The sequence below is a fragment of the Thrips palmi genome, unplaced genomic scaffold, assembly GCF_012932325.1.
Source record: "Thrips palmi isolate BJ-2018 unplaced genomic scaffold, TpBJ-2018v1 HiC_scaffold_8, whole genome shotgun sequence".
NCBI lineage: Eukaryota > Metazoa > Arthropoda > Insecta > Thysanoptera > Thripidae > Thrips > Thrips palmi.
The window spans coordinates 8,996,796-9,017,118 of NW_023144635.1; the positions used below are offsets into that span (position 1 = coordinate 8,996,796).

The 20,323-nt window shown below is 60.6% G+C and overlaps 1 protein-coding gene across 1 annotated transcript in view; it reads left to right on the forward strand.

Annotated features, from left to right (window-relative positions):
- LOC117653511 (protein furry-like) overlaps positions 1 to 20,323 on the forward strand; it is an 89,319-nt gene that overhangs the window by 4,936 nt on the left and 64,060 nt on the right. The window contains exon 2 of the mRNA XM_034399225.1: positions 6,816 to 6,976. Within this exon, the coding sequence (XP_034255116.1) occupies positions 6,862 to 6,976 (115 nt within the window). The 5' untranslated portion in view covers positions 6,816 to 6,861. The remainder of the gene's footprint in view (positions 1 to 6,815; positions 6,977 to 20,323) is intronic.

Genomic DNA, 20,323 nt, shown 5'->3' on the forward strand with positions numbered 1-20,323 from the left:
CCCTCAAGTGGAAGTTTTAATTCAGCGTCTCGGTGCTCCGTCTCTCTCGCCCCCGCGCGGGGCTGTGTCGCGCGTGACGCGCCGTCTGTGGCCGTGAGAAGCGCCGCGTCGCCGCCGGGGACACGCGCACGACGCACCTGGACGTCCTGCACGTCCTGCAGGGCGTCATCCCTCATCTCGCCCGGCCGTAGCGTCCGTCCTCGTCCTAGGCACGTTGCCTCCCGCCCCGTCATCTCTCTCTGTCTCTCTTTCCAGACACTGAGATTCCAAACGCTATGTGTATAGCACGTATGGTGCAATGCAGCTGAGATATCGCACCATACGTGCAATGCGATAGCCATATTGCACCTTACGTGCAATGCATCCCGAAAAGGCCCTATGCTAATGCATGGGAATAGGGAGGCATCGCACCTCATGTGCAATGCTTTTGCATTGCACCAATTGACGCTATACTCATAGCGTTTGGATTCTCAGTGGAGGGAGGGGGAGCCTCTGTTATCTCCCGTGTCCGCAAATAACACGGAAATCATAGTAAAACGTGCTCGTCGCTCTTCGTCGTCGCTCTTCCTCGTCGCACACACACACACACTCACACACACTCACACACACTCACACACACACACACACACACGCACACACACAGAGTCTCACGCACAAGCACAATCACACTTGTGGCGCGATCCTTTCCATCTCTCTCTCTCTCTCTCTAAATAATTTTAAAAACTAAAAAACTCTCTCTCTCTCTCTCTCTCTCTCTCTCTCTCTCTCTCTCTCTCTCTCTCTCTCGATGGCCCGGAGCCCCATAGGTTAGCGCGTGTCGACCCGGCAGGGCAATAACTCACCGCGGCAATGAATTCGACGTCTGGCAAGTCGTCGCCCGGGGACTGGGCGTCGTCCTTGGGCTGGGACACACACACACACACACACACACACACACACACACACACACACACACACACACACACACACACACGACGCGGCGAGTGTGGGTTGAGCCCACCGCGGGCCCCAGTGTGGGCGTGGCGCGTGCCGCCGGCGTGGCAGGCTTCCTGGTGACGAGCAAGGCGTCGGGGCTTGGAGTAATACTGTGGGGAGTCCTAACTGGCGCGGCGGTGGGCCGAGCTGTCCTGACGAATGCTAGAGAGAGAAAACCACTCGGCCGGAAAGGCACTCCGTGAAACCGACCGAATTCATCGATGCTGATTACATCCCGTCCATCTCCTTCGCCTTCTAAATCCATTTTTCAAAACCAGAACTTTCTAAGTTGACCCAGTCAGGAGCTATATGGTGGCAAAGTTCAGAAACTATCTCTTTCTCTCTCTACGATTCGCCGGACACCTAGTACCACGCACAGAAACGCCCTGAACTCCGAAACGGTATGGGTTAGCTCCAATCTGTTTGCATCCCGTAAATCCTCACTCTTTTTGTGACAAGATGAGCTATTGGGAAAGTCTCTAAGTTGAAAATCAAGCCTTCAGGGCGTTGGCAAACAGAAAGGTGCAGCTCTAGTTAGGACTCCCTAACAGTATTACTCCAAGGTCGGGGGGGATGAGCGGGCACGGAGGCGCCGAGGCGGGCACGCAAAGCAAGTCGAAGTGTCAACGGCCCTGCCTTCGGAAGACCCGAGGCGCTGTCTCGACAAATATTTTTTATTGAACGCGGGTCGACGATATGGGTGGCGAAACTTCCTGTTTGCGAAGCCGAGATCGTTAGAGATACTTAGGCCGGCGGCCTCCGCGTTCGAGAGCTCCGCGCCGTCGCACTGCTTGCCGAATGCATGGCTTTGTTCGCGACTCTTGAGTTTCGAGTCCCAATTTTCGTTCCGTGGCGCCGGGAATCTTTGCCGCGGCGTGGCGTGGCGGCGGTAACAAGCCGGTGCGAGAGAGAGAGAGAGAGAGAGAGAGAGAGAGAGAGATCGCTGCTTGGCGGCGCCGTCGCGTCGCGCTCGCGGGGTAATTGCATTGCAGCCCGACGCGCCAGGCGGCCAGGCGCTGGCGCGGCTGCATCTCGCTCATTCCGAGAGTCGTTTCCGTCGCTCTGTCTCTCTCGCGCCCACCGGGGACGCCCCGCGAGTGCGAGAAAGGGAGGGCTGCAGCGGGGGTGCGCCCTACGCCCGCGCGTCCAGCCTGTAGCGCCTGCAGGGACGCACTCAGGCAGCCAGCGCGACGCCCCGGCCGGGCGGGCCGGCCTACCCCGCTGTCCGCAGGCGCTCTTCGCTCTTGTTCTCGCGGAGGGACGTAGCAGAGTGGCTCGGCTTGGAAGTTGGCTGTTCGATGTTCCTCTGCGATCGCTGGGGCAATTTTATGAAAGAGCATGAGGCCCGCGGTGATGATCGCGGAGCGTTCCGAGGCGTTTCACGGTGTGCACTGAGAATCCAAACGCTATGAGTATAGCGTCAATTGGTGCAATGCAAAAGCATTGCACATGAGGTGCGATGCCTCCCTATTCCCATGCATTAGCATAGGGCCTTTTCGGGATGCATTGCACGTAAGGTGCAATATGGCTATCGCATTGCACGTATGGTGCGATATCTCAGCTGCATTGCACCATACGTGCTATACACATAGCGTTTGGAATCTCAGTGTGGCCATCCCGAGGTGTTTGACGGTGTTTGCCAGTGCCCCACGGTGGCGCGGGCGCGCGTTCGGAGGTGCTTGGCGGTGGCCCGGCCGGAGTCTGGCTGATCCGGGCCCGGGCCCCACCCGAGTCGTTTCGGCGCTTATCTCGGCCGCCCCGCCGTGCAATTAAAGGGCGGCGGGTGTCCCCGGCGTGATATGCTGCAGCGGCCCGCCATTGTCTGACCCGAAAGGCTTGCCGAAAGGCGCTGCAGTTCTGGAGAAAACGAGCGCTGCCTCGCGGCCTCCCTTGTTTTCTTTTTGTTTTTGTTTTTCGCTTCCTCCTGCTGGCGGTTGCTCTCAAACTTGGTGGCTGGCCCGTCGGTCCGCCAAGTCGGCAAGACCGCGGACTTGCACTTGCTGATGAGAGATTTCAACTTCTTGGGAGCCTTTAAGTTTGGAATCTTTCCGACCCCGGCCCGGCGTGGCAAGACGGCGAACCAAAAACAACTCGTTTGGATAAGTTGCGAAAAGGGAGTTGGGGAGGCGAGGCTGCCGGCCGGTACCGGCCAGGCCAGCAAGCAACGCAGTGCGATCGGCGACGTCGATGACGTCAGTGACGCTCATCCATCGCCGCGGCCGCCCATTGTACGGCGGGCCGTGTGCATCAACGCCACGGCCTCGTTTGCCTCCTGCGAGACAAAAGGGCGCCCCGCCCCGCCCCGCCCCGTTCGAGCCTCCCTGGGCCCCGGTTGATTGCTCAAAAGATATGGCTCTGCCGCGCCATCTTTCTCGTTGTTTGCTGCCTCCATTTCCACCTCGCCGTTTCCTCTCCGATCCGAGGCCCGCGGCCGCGTTTCGGGACTCGGGCACCTTTTGTCCGCAGCGGCGTGGCTGCACCGAGCGGCACGGCGCGCTGCCTCTCTGCGACGCCAACTTGAACTTGGCCAAGGGCGCGCCTCTGCGGCCGCGCCAATCAGAGCACTGGGTCCGCATCGTCGGTGCCCCCCCCCCCTCTCCCTCTGCGAGATCCACTGCTGCAGTGTTTTTTTGGGCTTGAAACGGCGCCTTCTCCAAGCTGTCCATGTCCATGAGACCTTCCACTCCGTTCCAGATACGTCGAGGCCGGTGCGGTCGGCGGTCCGGTCGTGGTGGGGCGGGGCGGGGCGGGGCGGGGCGGGGCCGCAGCGACGTCACAAGGACTAATTGCATGCCAGCCGCCTGGCCATGGCCTGGGCGAGCAGCCCTTGCTTTGCTTGGGCTCCTTGCCGGCACACTGCCGGTCCAGCAGACCGCTTCCGAGCCGCCGAGGTCTGTCTCTCTCGCACTCGTGGCGCGTCCCCGAGCTGTGCGAGAGGGACAGACGGTGCTCCCCGGTGGGAAGCAGCCTGCCGGCCCCGCTACAGATAACGCCGCCAAAGCTTCCCCCGCCGCGCCTGGCTGCGCCACTCCCCGCCCTGTCACCTCCACCCGGGCCGGTGCGTCGTCTCGGGGGCGCACGGCGTGGGCACACCCGCAGGCTGGCCCGGCCGGTGTTCATTGAACTGTCAGAGGCGTGCCTGGGATGAGAATGAATAACGGCGCGGATTTTGACGCCGCCAGCGCTGCCACTACACTGGATGCGGTGGCGGGGGCGCGGCCGAGGTTGGCGGCAGTGCCGCAGCGCAGCAGCGCCGTACTGTAATTTACTCGGCCGGCTATGTGTTGGCAACAATGAGCAGATGAGGCATGGCGCTCGCGTTTTAATGAATGGAGTCAGTCTGACAATGATATGGCTTGCGGCCACGCCGTGGGTGCGTGCCGTTCCGGGCTCCCTATTCACCGCACGCACACACGTGCATCACCATCACACACGCTATACACACACACACACACACACGCGTGCGTTTACTTTTGCCTCCCGAACATGCGCGGGAGTTGCGAATCCCGGAGTCCCGGAGTGGCGAGGTGGCGGGGTCTGGCTGTGTGGTGCCGGGTGCGGCGGCCCGGTGTGGCGGCCCGGTGTGGCGGCCCGGCGGCCCCGCGGCGTGGTCGGATCTACGCTTCAAATTAGGCGCCGCTCTTCACTAATTGGCACCGCGCACCGCGGAGCTTCCCCTCGTCTTTCGGGCGGGCCGGGCCATTGTGCGTGACCGCCACACCGCCACGCGGTAGGATGTGGGCGGCGCCGTCCGGCACTGAAAATTGAATGGCAAGACTGATGGCCAAAATTTGGTGAGACAAAAAAGTCTCGCCATTTTTTGGCGAGAAACAAAAGTCTCGCCATTTTTTTGGCGAGAAACTAAAGTCTCGCCATTTTTTGGCGAGAAACAAATGTCTCGCCAAAATATGGCAATAATTGCAACCCCACTCTATTTGATACTGGGAAATATATCCCAATCAAGATCACTCTGGTAAACACATCACTAACTACAGTCTTTCAATTACTCAAGTTGAAAATAATACAGGAAGCTATCACTTTCAGATATGAAAATATTAATGTTAGGTTATATGATGTGAATTTGGTTTGCGTCAGCAAAGCGTTGCCCAACTATTTACTTTTTTTTGTCATCGTTTAAAAAGACATTGGTCCAGTGGGAGGTCTCTTTCAGTGTCCATGTAGTTAGAGATAATGTCTTTAATAAGAGGCCTAAACAAAGCGACATCCATGATGACACAAGTTCTTACTCTCTCCTTTGACTTATTCCAATCCCCAGCTTAACCTTGCTGCACTTGGGCATTGTTGGAGGTTCCATGGACAGAACTCGGTTAATAAACTCGAGTTAAGAAAGTTCTGTGCACTATCTAGCACTCTCCGTTTCGCCGTCTCCACTGGACAAAATGCCAAAGTACAGCAGCAGCACTTTAAATCGCCAACACAGATATAATAAAGAAAACATTTTAGTGCACAGCAACAGGACTGCCATGTTGAAATTCATTGTTGTCCTCGTTGTGTCGTCTGCTACAGTAGCATTTGTTTTGCGGTAGTGCCAACCTGCACTGCCTTCCAAAAGTAATTTTACAAGTAACGAAAAAAATGTATAGGTTGGCACTACCGCAAAACAAATGCTACTGTAGCAGACGACACAACATGGCAGTCCTGTTTGGTCCTGTTGCTGTGTTGCTTGTCTGTACACTAAAATGTTTTCTTTATTATATCTGTGTTGGCGATTTAAAGTGCTGCTGCTGTACTTTGGCATTTTGTCCAGTGGAGACGGCGAAACGGAAAGTGCTAGATAGTGCACAGAACTTTCTTAACTCGAGTTTATTAACCGAGTTCTGTCCGTCCATGGAACCTCCAACAATGCCCAAGTGCAGCAAGGTTAGCTGGGGATTGGAATAAGTCAAAGGAGTGAGTAAGAACTTGTGTCATCATGGATGTCGCTTTGTTTAGGCCTCTTATTAAAGACATTATCTTTAACTACATGGACACTGAAAGAGACCTTTTAGGATCTGACTCACTGGACCAATGTCTTTTTAAACGATTACAAAAAAAGTAAATAGTTGGGCAACGCTTTGCTGACGCAAACCAAATTCACATAATATAACCTTACATTAATATTTTAATAACTGAAAGTGATAGCTTCCTGTATTATTTTCAACTTGAGTAATTGAAAGACTGTAGTTAGTGATGTGTTTACCAGAGTGATCTTGATTGGGATATATTTCCCAGTATCAAATAGAGTGGGGTTGCAATTATTGCCATATTTTGGCGAGACATTTGTTTCTCGCCAAAAAATGGCGAGACTTTAGTTTCTCGCCAAAAAAATGGTGAGACTTTTGTTTCTCGCCAAAAATTGGCGAGACTTTTTTTCTTTCCCCTAGGTTGGAATGAATTCTGACCTTTGACTTTTCAGTGGGGTGGCGGGAAGTCTCATGCGGTGGAGCGGCAAATCGTGAGAATCGGCCGGGTCCGCGGAGCTGATTGATGTGACACCCTTTTTTACGTTGAAAGGAATGTGGCACGATTTACACTGTCCTTGACGTCACATCGCTGCTGGAGTGTTGGTGTCTATGGCTAATTATTTCTGAGAAGCGCCGGGGTGCTGTGGTTCTTAGGGACGCCTTGCGGAGGGTGGGGCACGCCAGCCCGCCAGACGCGACCCTGGGACGGGTCGGCGGGTCTGCCTGGCCTCGACCGTCGTCGCCTCCATCTGCCGCCGCCCTTGTCTTGTCCCCGAGACGGTGACGACGACGACGGCGGCGGGGTTACACCTCCGCGTCGGAGACTCTCCAACTTTGAAGAATGAAATGTAAGGACGGTGCCGTTTGGTGTTGCAGGGAGTACCCGTGCGACCACTACACTGCCGTCATCAACGTGACGCTGATGAACACGGGCTGCCCGCGCACGCTGGTGCACGAGACGGCGCTGCAGCTGCTGCAGGTGCTGGACAAGCGCTTCTTCGGCTCCGTGGGGCCGCTGGCCACCGACGGAGAGACAGGTGAGTCCAAGGCAGGCCCCCCTCCCCCTTTTTTCCTTCGTCTTCTTTTCCCCGTACCCTTTCGACGCCTGCCCTCGGGGCCTCCTGGAGCAAGGGGTGGGGGTCTTCCCCGTTTTCTCTCAGCAGTTCTCATTTCGCCACGCGAGCTGTACTCCGCCCCGGGCCAGCTCTTGATTTGCCGTGCCGGCCGTGCCTCGGTGCGGCCGTCTGGCGTGGGCCGCCTCGCCTCGCCTCCTCGGCTCTCTGTATCGGTGATGCCCTTACTTAGCCTGCCCCCCTTGGGAGAGGCCCGGCCGGCCCAGCTCGGGGCAGCGTGGCACGTCCAAGGCCTGGTGACGGGCCGGTCGACTGATTCCGTTCCGAACGTCGCGCCGTCTCTCTCGCTCCCCTCCCGGACGCCCCGCGAGTGCGAGAGAGACGGCGCGACGAAGACAGTCCCTTTCCTGTTCGGAACGCCCGCCGTTCCATCTGCACGTGACGTCGTGACGTTCGGGTGGACCCGGCCTAAGATAATGTCCCCCGTCTCTTTTCCCGCACCGTCTATTTTTCTTCTTTCCGCCTTCGTTTCCCGGAACCGGGCCGGACCGCTCGTCATCTGGAGCAATCGGCGCGTCGCTGCGTCGCCCCACTCGGGGCGGAGTTAGGGCCGCGCGAAACCCGAAACGCCGGCCAAGACGTGTGTGTGTGCGTGTGCGTTGTATGTGTGTGCGTGCTCTCGTGTGCGTGCGTGGCCTGTGTAAGTATTCATAACGCGTGCACGCGGCGGCCTACGGCAGCACGGCAGCACGGCAGCACGGCCGCGGTGGGAGGGGTAGTGAGTGCGCTCTTGGCGGCGGTCTGCGGCGCGCGTTTGGAAGACACTTTGACTAGCGCAGTGCGGGCGCGGCGCGACTTAGTTACGCCGCTGCCGCTCGTGTGCGCGAGGGGGAGGGGGAGGGGGAGGGGTTGTTGCCGACGAGGGGCTGCTGCCCTAGTAGTGACAACGTAAAGGCAAACTTTCGTGTGTGTCATCGTTATCATCATCCACGGCGAGGCGGAGGGGGGAAGGGGGGGGGAGCACGACGTCGTGGAGTCGCAAACTAAGTGATGCCGCGGCGAGTGGCGTGGGGAGGCTGCGGGCCTTGTGGGGCTGCTCGAGGCTGCAGGCAGGGTAGGCCTAGGCTCCACACCGGCGGCGAGCTCGGCGCACAGTCTGCTTCAAAATCGGCGACTGGCCGCGCCGACACCGACGACGGCGGCCACGACGAGGCGCTTTCCCGATGTCCCGCCTTTCCGCGCTGCTGCGCGTGCAGGAGACGGTGCTGTTAGCATGCTCGCTCGGTTGAAAGCAAGGCGACGCAGTGACGCAAGCTGCGCGGTCCTGGACCCCCCTCCCCCTCCGCGATCCGTATTACGGACGTGTCGGGGCGACGGTGGAATCCAAGGCGGCGGGCCTAGGCCGGCCGACCGGCCGATTGGAACGGATTGCAGGGGAGAATTGAAACGGAATGCTCTGCGCAAACAGGCTTTTCCGCAGCGCTGCTCTTGGCGCGCCGCGCCGCGCACTGCAGCCGCAGCCCCCCTCCCCCTCCCCCGCGGCATAAGGCGCCCCCGGTCACGTCGTCGCCGTCGTCGCCGCGATGCGAGTGCGTCTCGTCGCTCGGCTCTCCGAGGCCTCTGCCGCCGCGCTGCCGCGCCGTTAGGCAATTGGGCTAACTCAATACATGGCGGCCTTGGCTGGCTGGTGCGGCCTCGGCCGGGCCTTGGACGCCTTGGCGCGGCGTGCGGCGCCGTGGTGTCACGCCCAATGGGGTGCCGGGCCGCCGCCGGGGCACTCCCTCGCTGTCCGCCCGCTGGCGTCCCCGCCATAAGCCCGGAATTTATCGGCGACAAAGGGGAAAAGAGGCTCTCCGGGCCGCGTGCGTTCTCAAACGACACGCACCCGGCGCGGCGAGACGACCTGCCGCCACCGAACCACTCCCAGTCTTTGGCGACTAATGCGTGCCCCGCCGCCGTGACGGCCTTGATGGCCGCGCTGCGCACTGCTGCGGACTGCTGCGCGCCGCTGTGGCGCGGCGACACGCTGTCGTCGTTCCGCTTTGATTGCGAGGCGCGCGGCGTGCTCGCGACGCACTGCCTCACCGCGGCGTGCCGGGCCTCCCTTTCTCATCAAGGCCTCCGCCTGCAAGCGCGGGTGTGTGCGTGTGTGCGTGTGTGAGAGATGAGGAAATTATTATGCACGCGTGCTCGCGCGGCATGGCTTCTCTCTCCGCTTCCTCCCTGCCCCGCCCGCCGCGGCGCCCGCCGCGTCAGTCCCCGTATTCTGTTGTCTTGAATGGTCCTTCCTCCACTGCCGCTGCCGCCGCTCCGCCCCCGCCCCCTCCAACCCACAGGTGGCCCATCTCGAGGCACTAGTGCTGGCTGTGCCTGCTGGCGGTGCTTCCCCCTCCCCCCCTTTCCCCTCAGCGCGGTTATGATCCACTCTAGGCGGCAAGAGGCTTCTGCCACGGAGCCGCGATCCGGACCGCGCGTGTACTGGTGGCCGCGGTGGCTGGGGTGATGTTGGAGGCGGTGTCCGTCCGTGGAGGCTCGGCCGGTTGGGAAGGGAGGTAGCCGAGCGAGGCCGCGGAGGCGATGCCGCCTCGCTTCGCGGCGCTGCACTTGGGGAAGGCAGTGTTCGGAGTCAGTGTGCCGGAGTGCTGCAGGCTGGCTGCCTGCCTGGCGGGCGGGTCGCACAATCAGCAGGGCGACGTCCCCGCGACGCCGCCACCCTTCCGGCTCCACGCTTCCGGCACCGCGCTCCGCGTTTCCGGCTCGTTAGGCCGCTGCGGCGCTGCGCCCGGAGCGCCGAGGCCGCCAGGTGGTGCGGTGCGGTGCGGGACGAGAACGGAATGACGAGCGTGTCGCCGTCTTTGTCCTACTCGCGGTGCTCATCAGTGTTCGGAAAGCCTTCTGCTTCCGCGGTAAAACAAAAACAGAAGGCCGTGCTTCGGCGCAGCAAATTGGGTGGTATGGGCAAGGTGTTGTTGAACTTCTCCGCGGTCTCCATGCTAAGGGTCCCGTCCCGTCCGCCTGCTTGCCCGAGCCGCTTGCCCGGCCGGAGCCCCTGCCATGAGGAGGGTAGGCCTCCCGCCGCACGGCCCTGCGCTGCGGGCTGGCCTATGTCGAGCTTCGCAGGCGCTCGGTCCGCCACTCCGACTCTGACAGTCTAACTCCGCACGAGAAATTGACTGCCGCCGCCCAGCTGTTGCTTTTGGACGACGTGGTGACCGAATTTTAGGTGACTGAGAAACCTCTTCTGGTTTCCGATTCCGACGCCAGCCCCCCTGTGTCTCTCTCTCTTTTTGTTGTTCCGAACGAGACAGGGAGTCGGTGCGTTCGGACCGATTACGGTCAGACGTCCGAAGTTGTCGCAGAGAGTGGTGCCCGCTGGTGCCAGACACCGGCCGGGTTGTGTGGGACGCTCGGCAAACTTGGCTGGATTGACTGCTGGCTGGCCCATCGCCCGGATCGTCCCGGGGTTGAGTCAACTATGCAGCGACACAGCCCGGGGGCCCGAGAGTCCTTGGGGGGCCGGCCGGCATGGCGGGGGCGTCCCGGAGCGCGCTGCTCGGATTGACTCAAGTCCGCCACAGCCCGGGTCTGAGTGTGTGCGGCGCCGGCTTGGCCAGCACCGCGAGTACGGGCGGTATTCTGTTAGTCTTTGCGTCGCTGGGCGACCGTGCAGGATTACGCCACCCCGCCCCGCCCGCCGTCGGAGTGGTCCACCAGTGCAGCGGTCGCGCGCCACCTCGCCTCGGCCAGCATTTAGCCGCCGCCCTGAAAGCAATCACCGACCGGAGCGCCGGGGCGGGGCCGGGCCGGGCGGCGGGCCGTGAGTGGGCAGTGGACGGGCCGAGGCCGAGGCCGGGCGGGCACCGACGGCGAAATGAAATGGCCGTCCTCTTTGCTCGTCCTCGCGAAGCCCCAAGCCCGGCCGGACACGAGTCGTCCCGATTGTGTTGATGGTGGTGTGAAATTAAACGGGGGCGGTCTGGGGGCGGCCGGGCCCGGGGGCGGTGCAACTGCGGGCAGAAGGAGAAGGAAGGGGCGGAGCTCTCCGACTGGTATGGCGTAGCCGCGCAGCAAGATGCAAGAAAATGGATCGGGGAGGGGAGGTTTTGCTGACGCACTCGAGGAAGTGTGGCGAACTGGTTGCACTTTTTTGCCTCTTCTTGTATAATCGGGAGTCGGTTCGACTTGGGCGCTTCCTGCTTCGCCCCTTCCCCGCACCCGCGGCCGCCACTTCCGTTTTTGCCCGCGGGGCTTCGACGGGGCGCCTCGCGGTGATGAGGCTCTATCGGCAAGCTGCAGTGGCGCGAACACGCGAAGAGGGAAGGGGCGCCCGCCGAGCCACCACTGGCCCACTGGCAGCGCCGCCGCTAGACATTTTTAACAGGGATGCATTTGCGACCTACACGTGGAGCTAGACTGCCGCTGTGGCCGCGGTGCTCCATAACGGTTTTACGAGTGTCTAGGTCGTCGTTCCACTCGGCTATTTTGAGGCGGGTGGCCGCGCCGTGACGTCACTGACGTCGTCGTTGGCCGCGGGCGTGCGTCCGGGCCGCGGGGCTCTGGGGACCGCTGGGGCGCTCGGTGGGGCAGGGCAGCCTACGCGCTGCAGTCCGTCATGGGGCCCGGCGTGGCCGCCGCCATCGGCGCGGGGGCCGGCACTGCGCTGGCGGCGCTGGTGGCGCGTGGGAGGTGCAAACTGCGCGCAACACGAGAGGGGCAGTCTGTCGCTGCGGCGCGCTGCGGCGAGCAAAACGACACTGGTGCTATAAATAGACCGACTCCCTGGGGCTGGATGACGGGTGGCTTGTCGGATGAAAGCACGTTGTATACGTAGTAGGTAGCGTCTTTTTGTTTTGCGCGTTTCTGCGGCTGGATTTAAACGTACTTTTTGTTGCCATCAGTCCGATTACCTGAGTTTAGTTTTAATTTTAAAGGGAGCCGAAGTTTTGCGGTACAAGAAAGGATTTTTCTTCTGCTGGAAAACATGTGCATCAAGAGAACGGTTCCCTTTATGAAATATGGAAAGCACCATGAATAAATACGGTCGCCACGGAGAGGTTTGGCGGTATGAATTATGCGGCTCAGTGGCCGTCTTCGCGGACGAGCCTGCCTTTAGACTCAAATCGGGGCTCGCTGTGGCGTGCGCGCGGCGCGTCCCTCTGCGCCGGCTGCCGAAATGGGGTAAAATGCGGCCCCGCAGCGCAGACTCGATTCCGCCACCACGGCCCGTCGCTCTGTCTCTGTCTCTCGCCGCGGGACCGCGCGCGCGACGCCCCAAGGGTGCGAGAGGGACGGAGCGACAGCGCGTGTGGTGGCCGCGGTGGCTTTGTTGTTACATTGTGGCTGCAGAGCGCTCGCAGAGCGTCCATCTGTTGTGGGCGGAGTGGAGGGCGGCGGGCGGCCGGCCCGGGGCGGCTAGGCTGGCTGCGGTCGCTCCATTTGTTTTCCCTCGGCGAGTTTTGCCGAGGCATGGCCGAGGGCCGCGGCGCACCGGAAACCGGAACACGCGCTTTTCGGCCGCTCCCCGAACTTCCAGTGCGTCCAGTTGCAGCGGCGCGGCCAGGGCCTCGGCCAGGGCCTCGGCCAGGGCGCCACGCCCGTCCGACGTGCGGCGACGCGGCCAACCCTGTCACCCGCGGCCTCGCTGTCCGCCTCGCTGTCCGCCTCGCTGTCCGCCTCGCTGTCCGCCTCGCTGTCCGCCTCGTGACGGGCCGTCCAACTTTCCGCTGTTGTGCAATTTAGTGTCGGCCACCTGCTCCGCCTCGCTCTTCGCGACGCCGATTTTATCGGCCGGGTGGCGGGGCGGGGCGGGGCGGGGCGGGGCAACGCCCCCACCGCGCCAGCAGCACGACGACACTTTACCCTTCTTGGGTGACTCCGCACGGCGCGCCGCGCCACGGTCGCTTAGTCACCCCGAGAGGACGCGCGGGAAAGAATGTCTGTCGCTATCTCTCTCCCTCTCGCTCTTTTTGGTGCCCCTCGTCGTTGCGGTCCACGAACTTGCATCTTTTTTGGGCCCGTCGCCATCTCGGCACCGCGATCGTGGTACCGCTCCGCCCCGCCCCGCTGCTTGCCAGTCGTCTCGCTTTGCCTTTGCTTGTCCGCGTAGGGGTGACCCCCCAGGGGTACGGTCCACGGTCGCACGGTCGGTGGATGTCGGCCCTGCGCACTCATTCCGAGAGTCGTTTTCATCGCTCTGTCTCTCTCGCACCGCTACGCGACGCCCCAAGGGGTGCGAGAGAGAGAGAGAGAGAGAGAGAGAGAGAGAGAGAGCGACGAGAACGACTCTCGGAATCAGTCTGCTGGGGGCGGTGGGCACGCTACTCGTGACGTTTGAGAAGGGACGCTCATTGTACCGCCGCCGAAATTGGCCGATTCGTCTCGCCAGGCTCCGCTCTGCGTCCACCTCGGCGGCCTGGCGGCTAGCGGCCTGGCGATGGGGTGCGTGCCGGACCCCGATTTGTAATTCCGACGTGGCTGCCTGCCGCCAGGGCGCGCTGTTCGCGCTCTTGTTTTTGTTGTTTCAAGTTTTACGAGGCAATAATCGCTTCGCCCATGGGTGACTCGGCTGCAAATTAGGCTTGCCGTTGCTGATTGGTGCCGCGCCTCGGAACGCTTACGGGATAAATTATGACGGCGGGCGTGGAAATCGCTGCCGCCGAGAAGACCCTCGTCTGTCTGGCGTGGCGTGGGGTGGCGCGGCGCGGCGCGGCGGCCTCGAGGTTCGTCGTGCTAATTGAGTCACTCCAGGGCGTCGACGGCGTAGAGCAATTAGGGCGAGGCGCGCTGCTGTCGTCCGGGACGTGGCCGATGTGTGACGTACGGCTGGTTCCGGACGGCGCTCTCGCGTCGCTCTGTCTCTCTCGCACTCGGAGGGCGTCACCTAGCCGTGCGAGAGAGACAGAGCGACGTACGCTCTCTGTTTCGCAGTGGGCCTGCGGGCTGGAGTTGCCTGGTGTTGCGCGGAATCGGGTTTAGCGCCTCGGACGAGTGGTGGCGGCGGTGCTGGCGGTGCCGGGGGGTGGCCGTTGAACCAGCACGGCGCGGCGATGGCACCGTGCCGAGTACAGCACTGTAAATTTGCCCAGGCAGTGCGTCTTGTGCACGGCTGCGGGGCGGGCTGACTCGGAACTGCGCTCTCGTCGCTCTGTCTCCCTCGCACCCGTGGGGCGTCCCGCCGCGCCGCGCCTTCACCCGGGCCGCACTAATGGGGCATCAGTCAGAGGGGGCGGATGGAGGATGGAGGCCGGGAGGTGTCTCCAGGGACGCCGCGGGCATTCACTCCCCGCTCCAACGGCGGCGGCGTGATTTTTGACAGTGTGGGCCACATTGGAATGGAGGTGGCGTGGCGGCGGGCGGGTTCGGCTGGCGTCGCGATTTCGAGGTCGCCGTCGTCGCTAATTCGAGGCACGCGCCGTGCCCAGGCCGTGGCGGAGGAAAAGGTTATGGCGGCCTCCGCCCCTCGACCCGCCCCCCGGGCAGCCCGGCGCCCGGACTGGCCGTCCGGGATAACCGCGGGTCGCGCCGTGCTTCGCGCGCCGTGCCGTGCGCCCAATGGCCCGTTAGTCCGAACGGCGCCGCGTTACGGGGCGGTCCGCGCCGGGCCCGGATGGCCGGACGGCCGGGCCGGAGGTTCGATTCCCGCCCGGTCCGAAAGGCGTTTTCATTTGGCCGGGCGAGATGAAGGGCCGGGGATGAGGGGAGGAGGGGCAGCGGGGCGCCTCGGGGGACGAGCCGGCCGGAGCCTGAGGCTGCGTGAGGCTGCCTGAGCCCTGAGGGCCGAGCCCGGCCGGGCCGCTGAGTTGGGGCCGGTCAGGGCAGCGGGTGGAAACTCCCTAGGTGGGGCTGGGACCGGGTCGGGATCGGTCCGCTCGGGGCGCCACGGCCAGCAGACGAACTTGTCGCCCCGCATCGGTACCTTATTTTAAAGAAATGTACCCTAAATCGAAACATTTGGAGTCATATTCGGGTATCAAAATCAAGGTCATTGTCTAAAGAATGCATCTGAAGCATAGTTTTCTCTTTATAATCGAAATAGAAATAAGGGAGGTGATGAAAATGCGATGGCTCGGTCGCGGGAAACGCTACCACCAGATTTTGTAACACTTAGTTTTCAATGTTAGAGCCCTCGGAGGCCATACATGTAAGCGAGCCGATTTTTCCTTACAAAATTTCGCTCGGCGTAGGATACATTTCCTTTTGATTGGACTCACCTTGCAAGAAATATCCCACATAATAGTTGATGCGACGGAATGGCGTCTGCTTGTACTTCTCACTTCAACTCGATAAATAGAATACAAACCACTCGAATCAAAGCTGCATATCTGGCCTAATGCACGGCAAATTTAATGTAGATTCATTTTGCACACGCGGCTTTGGGAAATAAGGTCGGATTTCTTTACATTAAGTGGATTAAAAACACCAGACGCAAAGAGGCTGAAATGACCACTTTTACGGTCTCTACTAATGTGAGAAATCCGACCCGTTTAGACACACGCGAGTTCTTGAGAATGAATCTTCAAACATGCCGTCGTGCATTTTGTTTAAAGGTTTTTGCACGAAACTAACCTCAAATTATACAATATGAATTCTAAAATACTGCAGCGTCAAACACCGTTGAAAGCGTCATCGGCCCGTGTCGTCTGGACCGGAGGACGGGACAGACTATGGCAAATTCACCGCTCGGCACAGTTTTGTTTCCATTTTGTGACAGTTGCACCTGCTGACATGTTGGCTGCTCGGGTAGCGTGTGTTGCTTTCATTGACTTCCACACTAACCTCCTGAGGAGAATCCATGCTCTCAAAATAAACCAAATCGTGGAACTGTGAAAAGTAAACAAACCTGTGCCGAGCGGTGAATTTGCCATAGTCTGTCCCGTCCTCCGGTCCAGACGACACGGGCCGATGACGCTTTCAACGGTGTTTGACGCTGCAGTATTTTAGAATTCATATTGTATAATTTGAGGTTAGTTTCGTGCAAAAACCTTTAAACAAAATGCACGACGGCATGTTTGAAGATTCATTCTCAAGAACTCGCGTGTGTCTAAACGGGTCGGATTTCTCACATTAGTAGAGACCGTAAAAGTGGTCATTTCAGCCTCTTTGCGTCTGGTGTTTTTAATCCACTTAATGTAAAGAAATCCGACCTTATTTCCCAAAGCCGCGTGTGCAAAATGAATCTACATTAAATTTGCCGTGCATTAGGCCAGATATGCAGCTTTGATTCGAGTGGTTTGTATTCTATTTATCGAGTTGAAGTGAGAAGTACAAGCAGACGCCATTCCGTCGCATCAACTATTATGTGGGATATTTCTTGCAAGGTGAGTCCAATCAAAAGGAAATGTATCCTACGCCGAGCGAAATTTTGTAAGGAAAAATCGGCTCGCTTACATGTATGGCCTCCGAGGGCTCTAACATTGAAAACTAAGTGTTACAAAATCTGGTGGTAGCGTTTCCCGCGACCGAGCCATCGCATTTTCATCACCTCCCTTATTTCTATTTCGATTATAAAGAGAAAACTATGCTTCAGATGCATTCTTTAGACAATGACCTTGATTTTGATACCCGAATATGACTCCAAATGTTTCGATTTAGGGTACATTTCTTTAAAATAAGGTACCGATGCGGGGCGACAAGTTCGTCTGCTGGCCGTGGCGCCCCGAGCGGACCGATCCCGACCCGGTCCCAGCCCCACCTAGGGAGTTTCCACCCGCTGGTCAGGGATGGCGGCGGAGTCCGGGCGGACCGCGGGGGGTGGCACGTGCGCTGTGCAGGCTCTGCGGCGCTCTGCGGCGACGTCGGGTTTCAGGGGGCGGCCGAGAGGTGGCGGGGGCGGCATGGCCCAAGGCACAGCGGCGCAGCCGGCCGAAGCGGGGCCGCTGTGACGCCGTGCCTCCGCAGTGCGCGTGCAGACCGCCTCGCCGGCCCGAGCGGGGCTTCCCGTCGGCCAGTCTGTCTCTCTCGCACCCATGAGTACGAGAGAGAGATCGGCCACTTATTGTCGTTTTAATGGACGGTTGCCTCCACTTATCAAGCGCAGCGGCTGGGCCGGCTGGCGACTGCAGCGCGCGATAACTCTTCCAGCCCAGCGTCCCGGACCAACGTCCCGGACGCCCCGCCGTGCAATCCCCTATCCGCCTCATCTCGCCCTCCATCTCCGGCAGCGGCAGGGCTTTGGGTGGCACTGCTGTTCGTCTCGAGTCTTGAGCGAGGTCTCCAGCCACCCCTCACCGCGCAGCTACCCCTGCAACTGCTGGCCCTGCTACTGCCCCCCGCTACTTCCCCCGCTCCTGCCCCTGCTACTGCCCCTGCCGCTGCTGCGCCACAGATTGGCCGGGTGTGGCGCGGCCCCCCGGCGACGGCCTCCATAAAGTGGGGGCGGCATTGCCGGCGGTGCTGCTGCATGACGGATTGTTCCGAGTATGTGCGCGCTGCTCGCGTGGCCTGGGACTCGGCCCCGTGCAGCTTCAAGCCGGAGCGCGGTGCAAGAGTAATGAAGTGCGTGCGTTTTGTGGCGCGCGCGGCGGACGACTCCGGCTTTCCTCGGCTCGGCGCTCTTCATCAAGGCACGCGAGCGAAGCCCCGAATCTGTTCCCCCGCCGCTCCGAGGGTGCGAGGCTGCGCCCCAGATTGCAGTGCAGGTTCACCTTCACAGTGCAGGTGTTGGTTCTCTAGGCCGGCGGCAGCGAATCTGGCCCAGTCACGCGAGGCGCTGCAGCAGGCAGCGTCCGAGGAGCCGTCGTCTGTCTCTCTCGCACTCATGAGAGAGAGAGAGCGACAAAGCGACTCCCTGGAACCGCTCGGCAGGCCAGGCCGAGCCAGGCACGCTGCAGGCTTGCTCCGCCTCGAGAGAGCGCTCCGCGGTTTATTGATGACAGACTGTCTCATCGAGGCGGGGCGGGGCGGGGCGGGCAGTGAAGCATGTTTTCCTGGAGGAGGCGAGGCCAGGCGAGGCCGGACTCCTGCAGCAGACGGCGGAGTGCTCCAGGACGGCGGTATTGATGGCGTGCTCGGGGTTGCGCCGGTAAACAGTAAACAGGACTTTCTTGACGGTCGCTGCGCTGGCTGCGATTACGCGTCGCCGTGTTTGTGCAGGTTGATTGGCGGCGCGTGGGGGCGTGCGGCCGTCCGGCCGTCGGGCTGACGGCGTGCTCGACTCCGGCAGCGGAATAAAGTCCAAGTCGCCCGAAAGCGGTGCTCGTGTTTTCATTCCATTTCCCCGCCCACTCGATGATCCGCTTGTTTGCGACTGCAGCGCACATGATGTTGTGTGGTACCACGCATCGGGGAAGTGGAGTGGAGTGGTGGATGGAATTGGACTCGTTGTCGACAATGTTTTTGCTTTTTTATTCTATTTTCGTTTATCTTACAAAGTCGCATCATGGCGTCGAGCCCGCCGCCTCGTCGGCGGGCTTTAAAATATATAGATCGGGAAATTATCTTGGCAACATAGTTCCTCTTTCACCTCCTCCTCCTCACTCTCGGCTCGTTGTACTTTCAAGTTTTGTCACATTCATTAGTGTTAATTTAACTCTAATTAAAGTCTACAGTTAACAAACAAAAGAGAGAGCCACTTTTTAAAACTTTACCAAAGAAAACACGACGAAAAATACGCAAGCTTTTTACGTTTCTTCCTTAAAATTTCGCAAAAGTTTTTAACGATTTGGCTTGACGAGGGAGCGTGTTGTCGCTGCCGCTCCGCGCTGCCAAATCGCACACGATGTCACAGACACGATGTCGCAGACACGATGTCACGGACACGATGACACGGACACGATGACGTAGTGCAGCAAAAGCCGCGTGCGCTCAGAGGCGCGTCTTCTCGCTGTGGTACCCGTTGCCCTCCTGGTCCCTGCGAACACACACAACGCCATGTCACTCTCTGTCTCTGTCTCTCTTCCGGCGGAAACGCTGTGGTCTTCGTACTCACTTGGCCAGGGAGAGGCGCTCCAGGCGGTCCAGCTCCTGCGAGCCGCGCTGGTCGCGGATGAACCGGAACGAGCTGACGTTGGTGCCGCGGTTGCGGTTCAGGGAGCCCGCGCGCGCCACCTCGGACACGACTGCAACAGAGGGAGGGGGAGGGGGGCGTTAGCGGCGTGGAAGGAGGAGTTGGCTTAGCCCGTGCGTCTCGCTGCGAGGCCGCGTGCGCCACCCCGCAGGCCGTGCCGTGCCGTGCCCTGCCGTGCCCTGCCGTGCCACACTAATCCCTTTGCTCGTCCAACTGCGTGGCGTGAATACACAAGTCACAACCCCCCGCGTGCCCGTCTGTCTGACCGCGCGTCCGCTCGTCTGTCTGTCATAACTGCCTGTCTGTCTGTCTGTCTGCCCGTCTGACTGTCCTTTTACGGAGAGGGACTCCCGTGAGTGCTGCTTCCGAGTAGTCCTTTCTCGTCCGCTTTTTCGTAATATTTCATTCCCGCCCCCTTTTTTGCGCCCCGCGCGCTGCTTGCCGGGCGTTTCTTTTCCCCCCTCGGGAAATTGGCACTATAAACTGTCGGGCCGTGTCGGGCGCGGGTAGGTACCTGGCGCGTGAGAAATTGCAGGCCGTGTTGAACGCGGCGTGGACGACGCACTCGGCGACGCGGGCACGCGGGACCGCGCGGGACCACCCCCTCGCGCTCGGGGCGGTGAAGTACGTCCTCGGCCTCCGCGACGGCGGCCTTTAGCGGCGGCCTCCACGACGCCGGCCTCTCCAACGGCGGCCTTTAGCGGCGGCGATAAATGCCTTGATGTGCAACTTTTGGCGTTACTGGGCGCCGTAAAGCCTGCCGGGCTGCCGGGCTGGCCCCGCCGCCCCGGTGGAGGTCGAGCGCGTGGACCGCGGCCGGCCCCGGCGCAGAGTTTAGTCGGGGAGCCCAACGACGTTGGACGTTGCACCGCCACAGTCCGATTTGGATGGCGGGGCTGCGCGGACCGGGCGAAGATGGCACACTGGGTTCCCGTCGGTTCCCGTTCCCGCCGGGGCCGCCCCCATCTGATAGCGGCGGGCGGGGCGGGGCGAGGCGGGGGCTCGGTGCGACGTTGCGACGGCGCCGAGGGGCTTTGCACTTGTTAAAAGTCGCCATGCTGTAAGTGTCTTTACGGTCGGGGGAGATCTGGTGCGGCACGCCCCGCCCCGCCACGCCCCGCCACGCCCCGCCGCGCCGCATCCGGGTGGCGGCGCCGCGACGCGGCAGCGCGGCGGCCATCCTTGCACGGTTGGAAACTTTCGTTTCCAGTCTCTCGGACTCTTTCGGTGTTGCATTTCTCAAAAGAATACCTATAATTGTACGAAGTGATTATAGACACGCAGCGTTTATATAATAAAAAGCAACT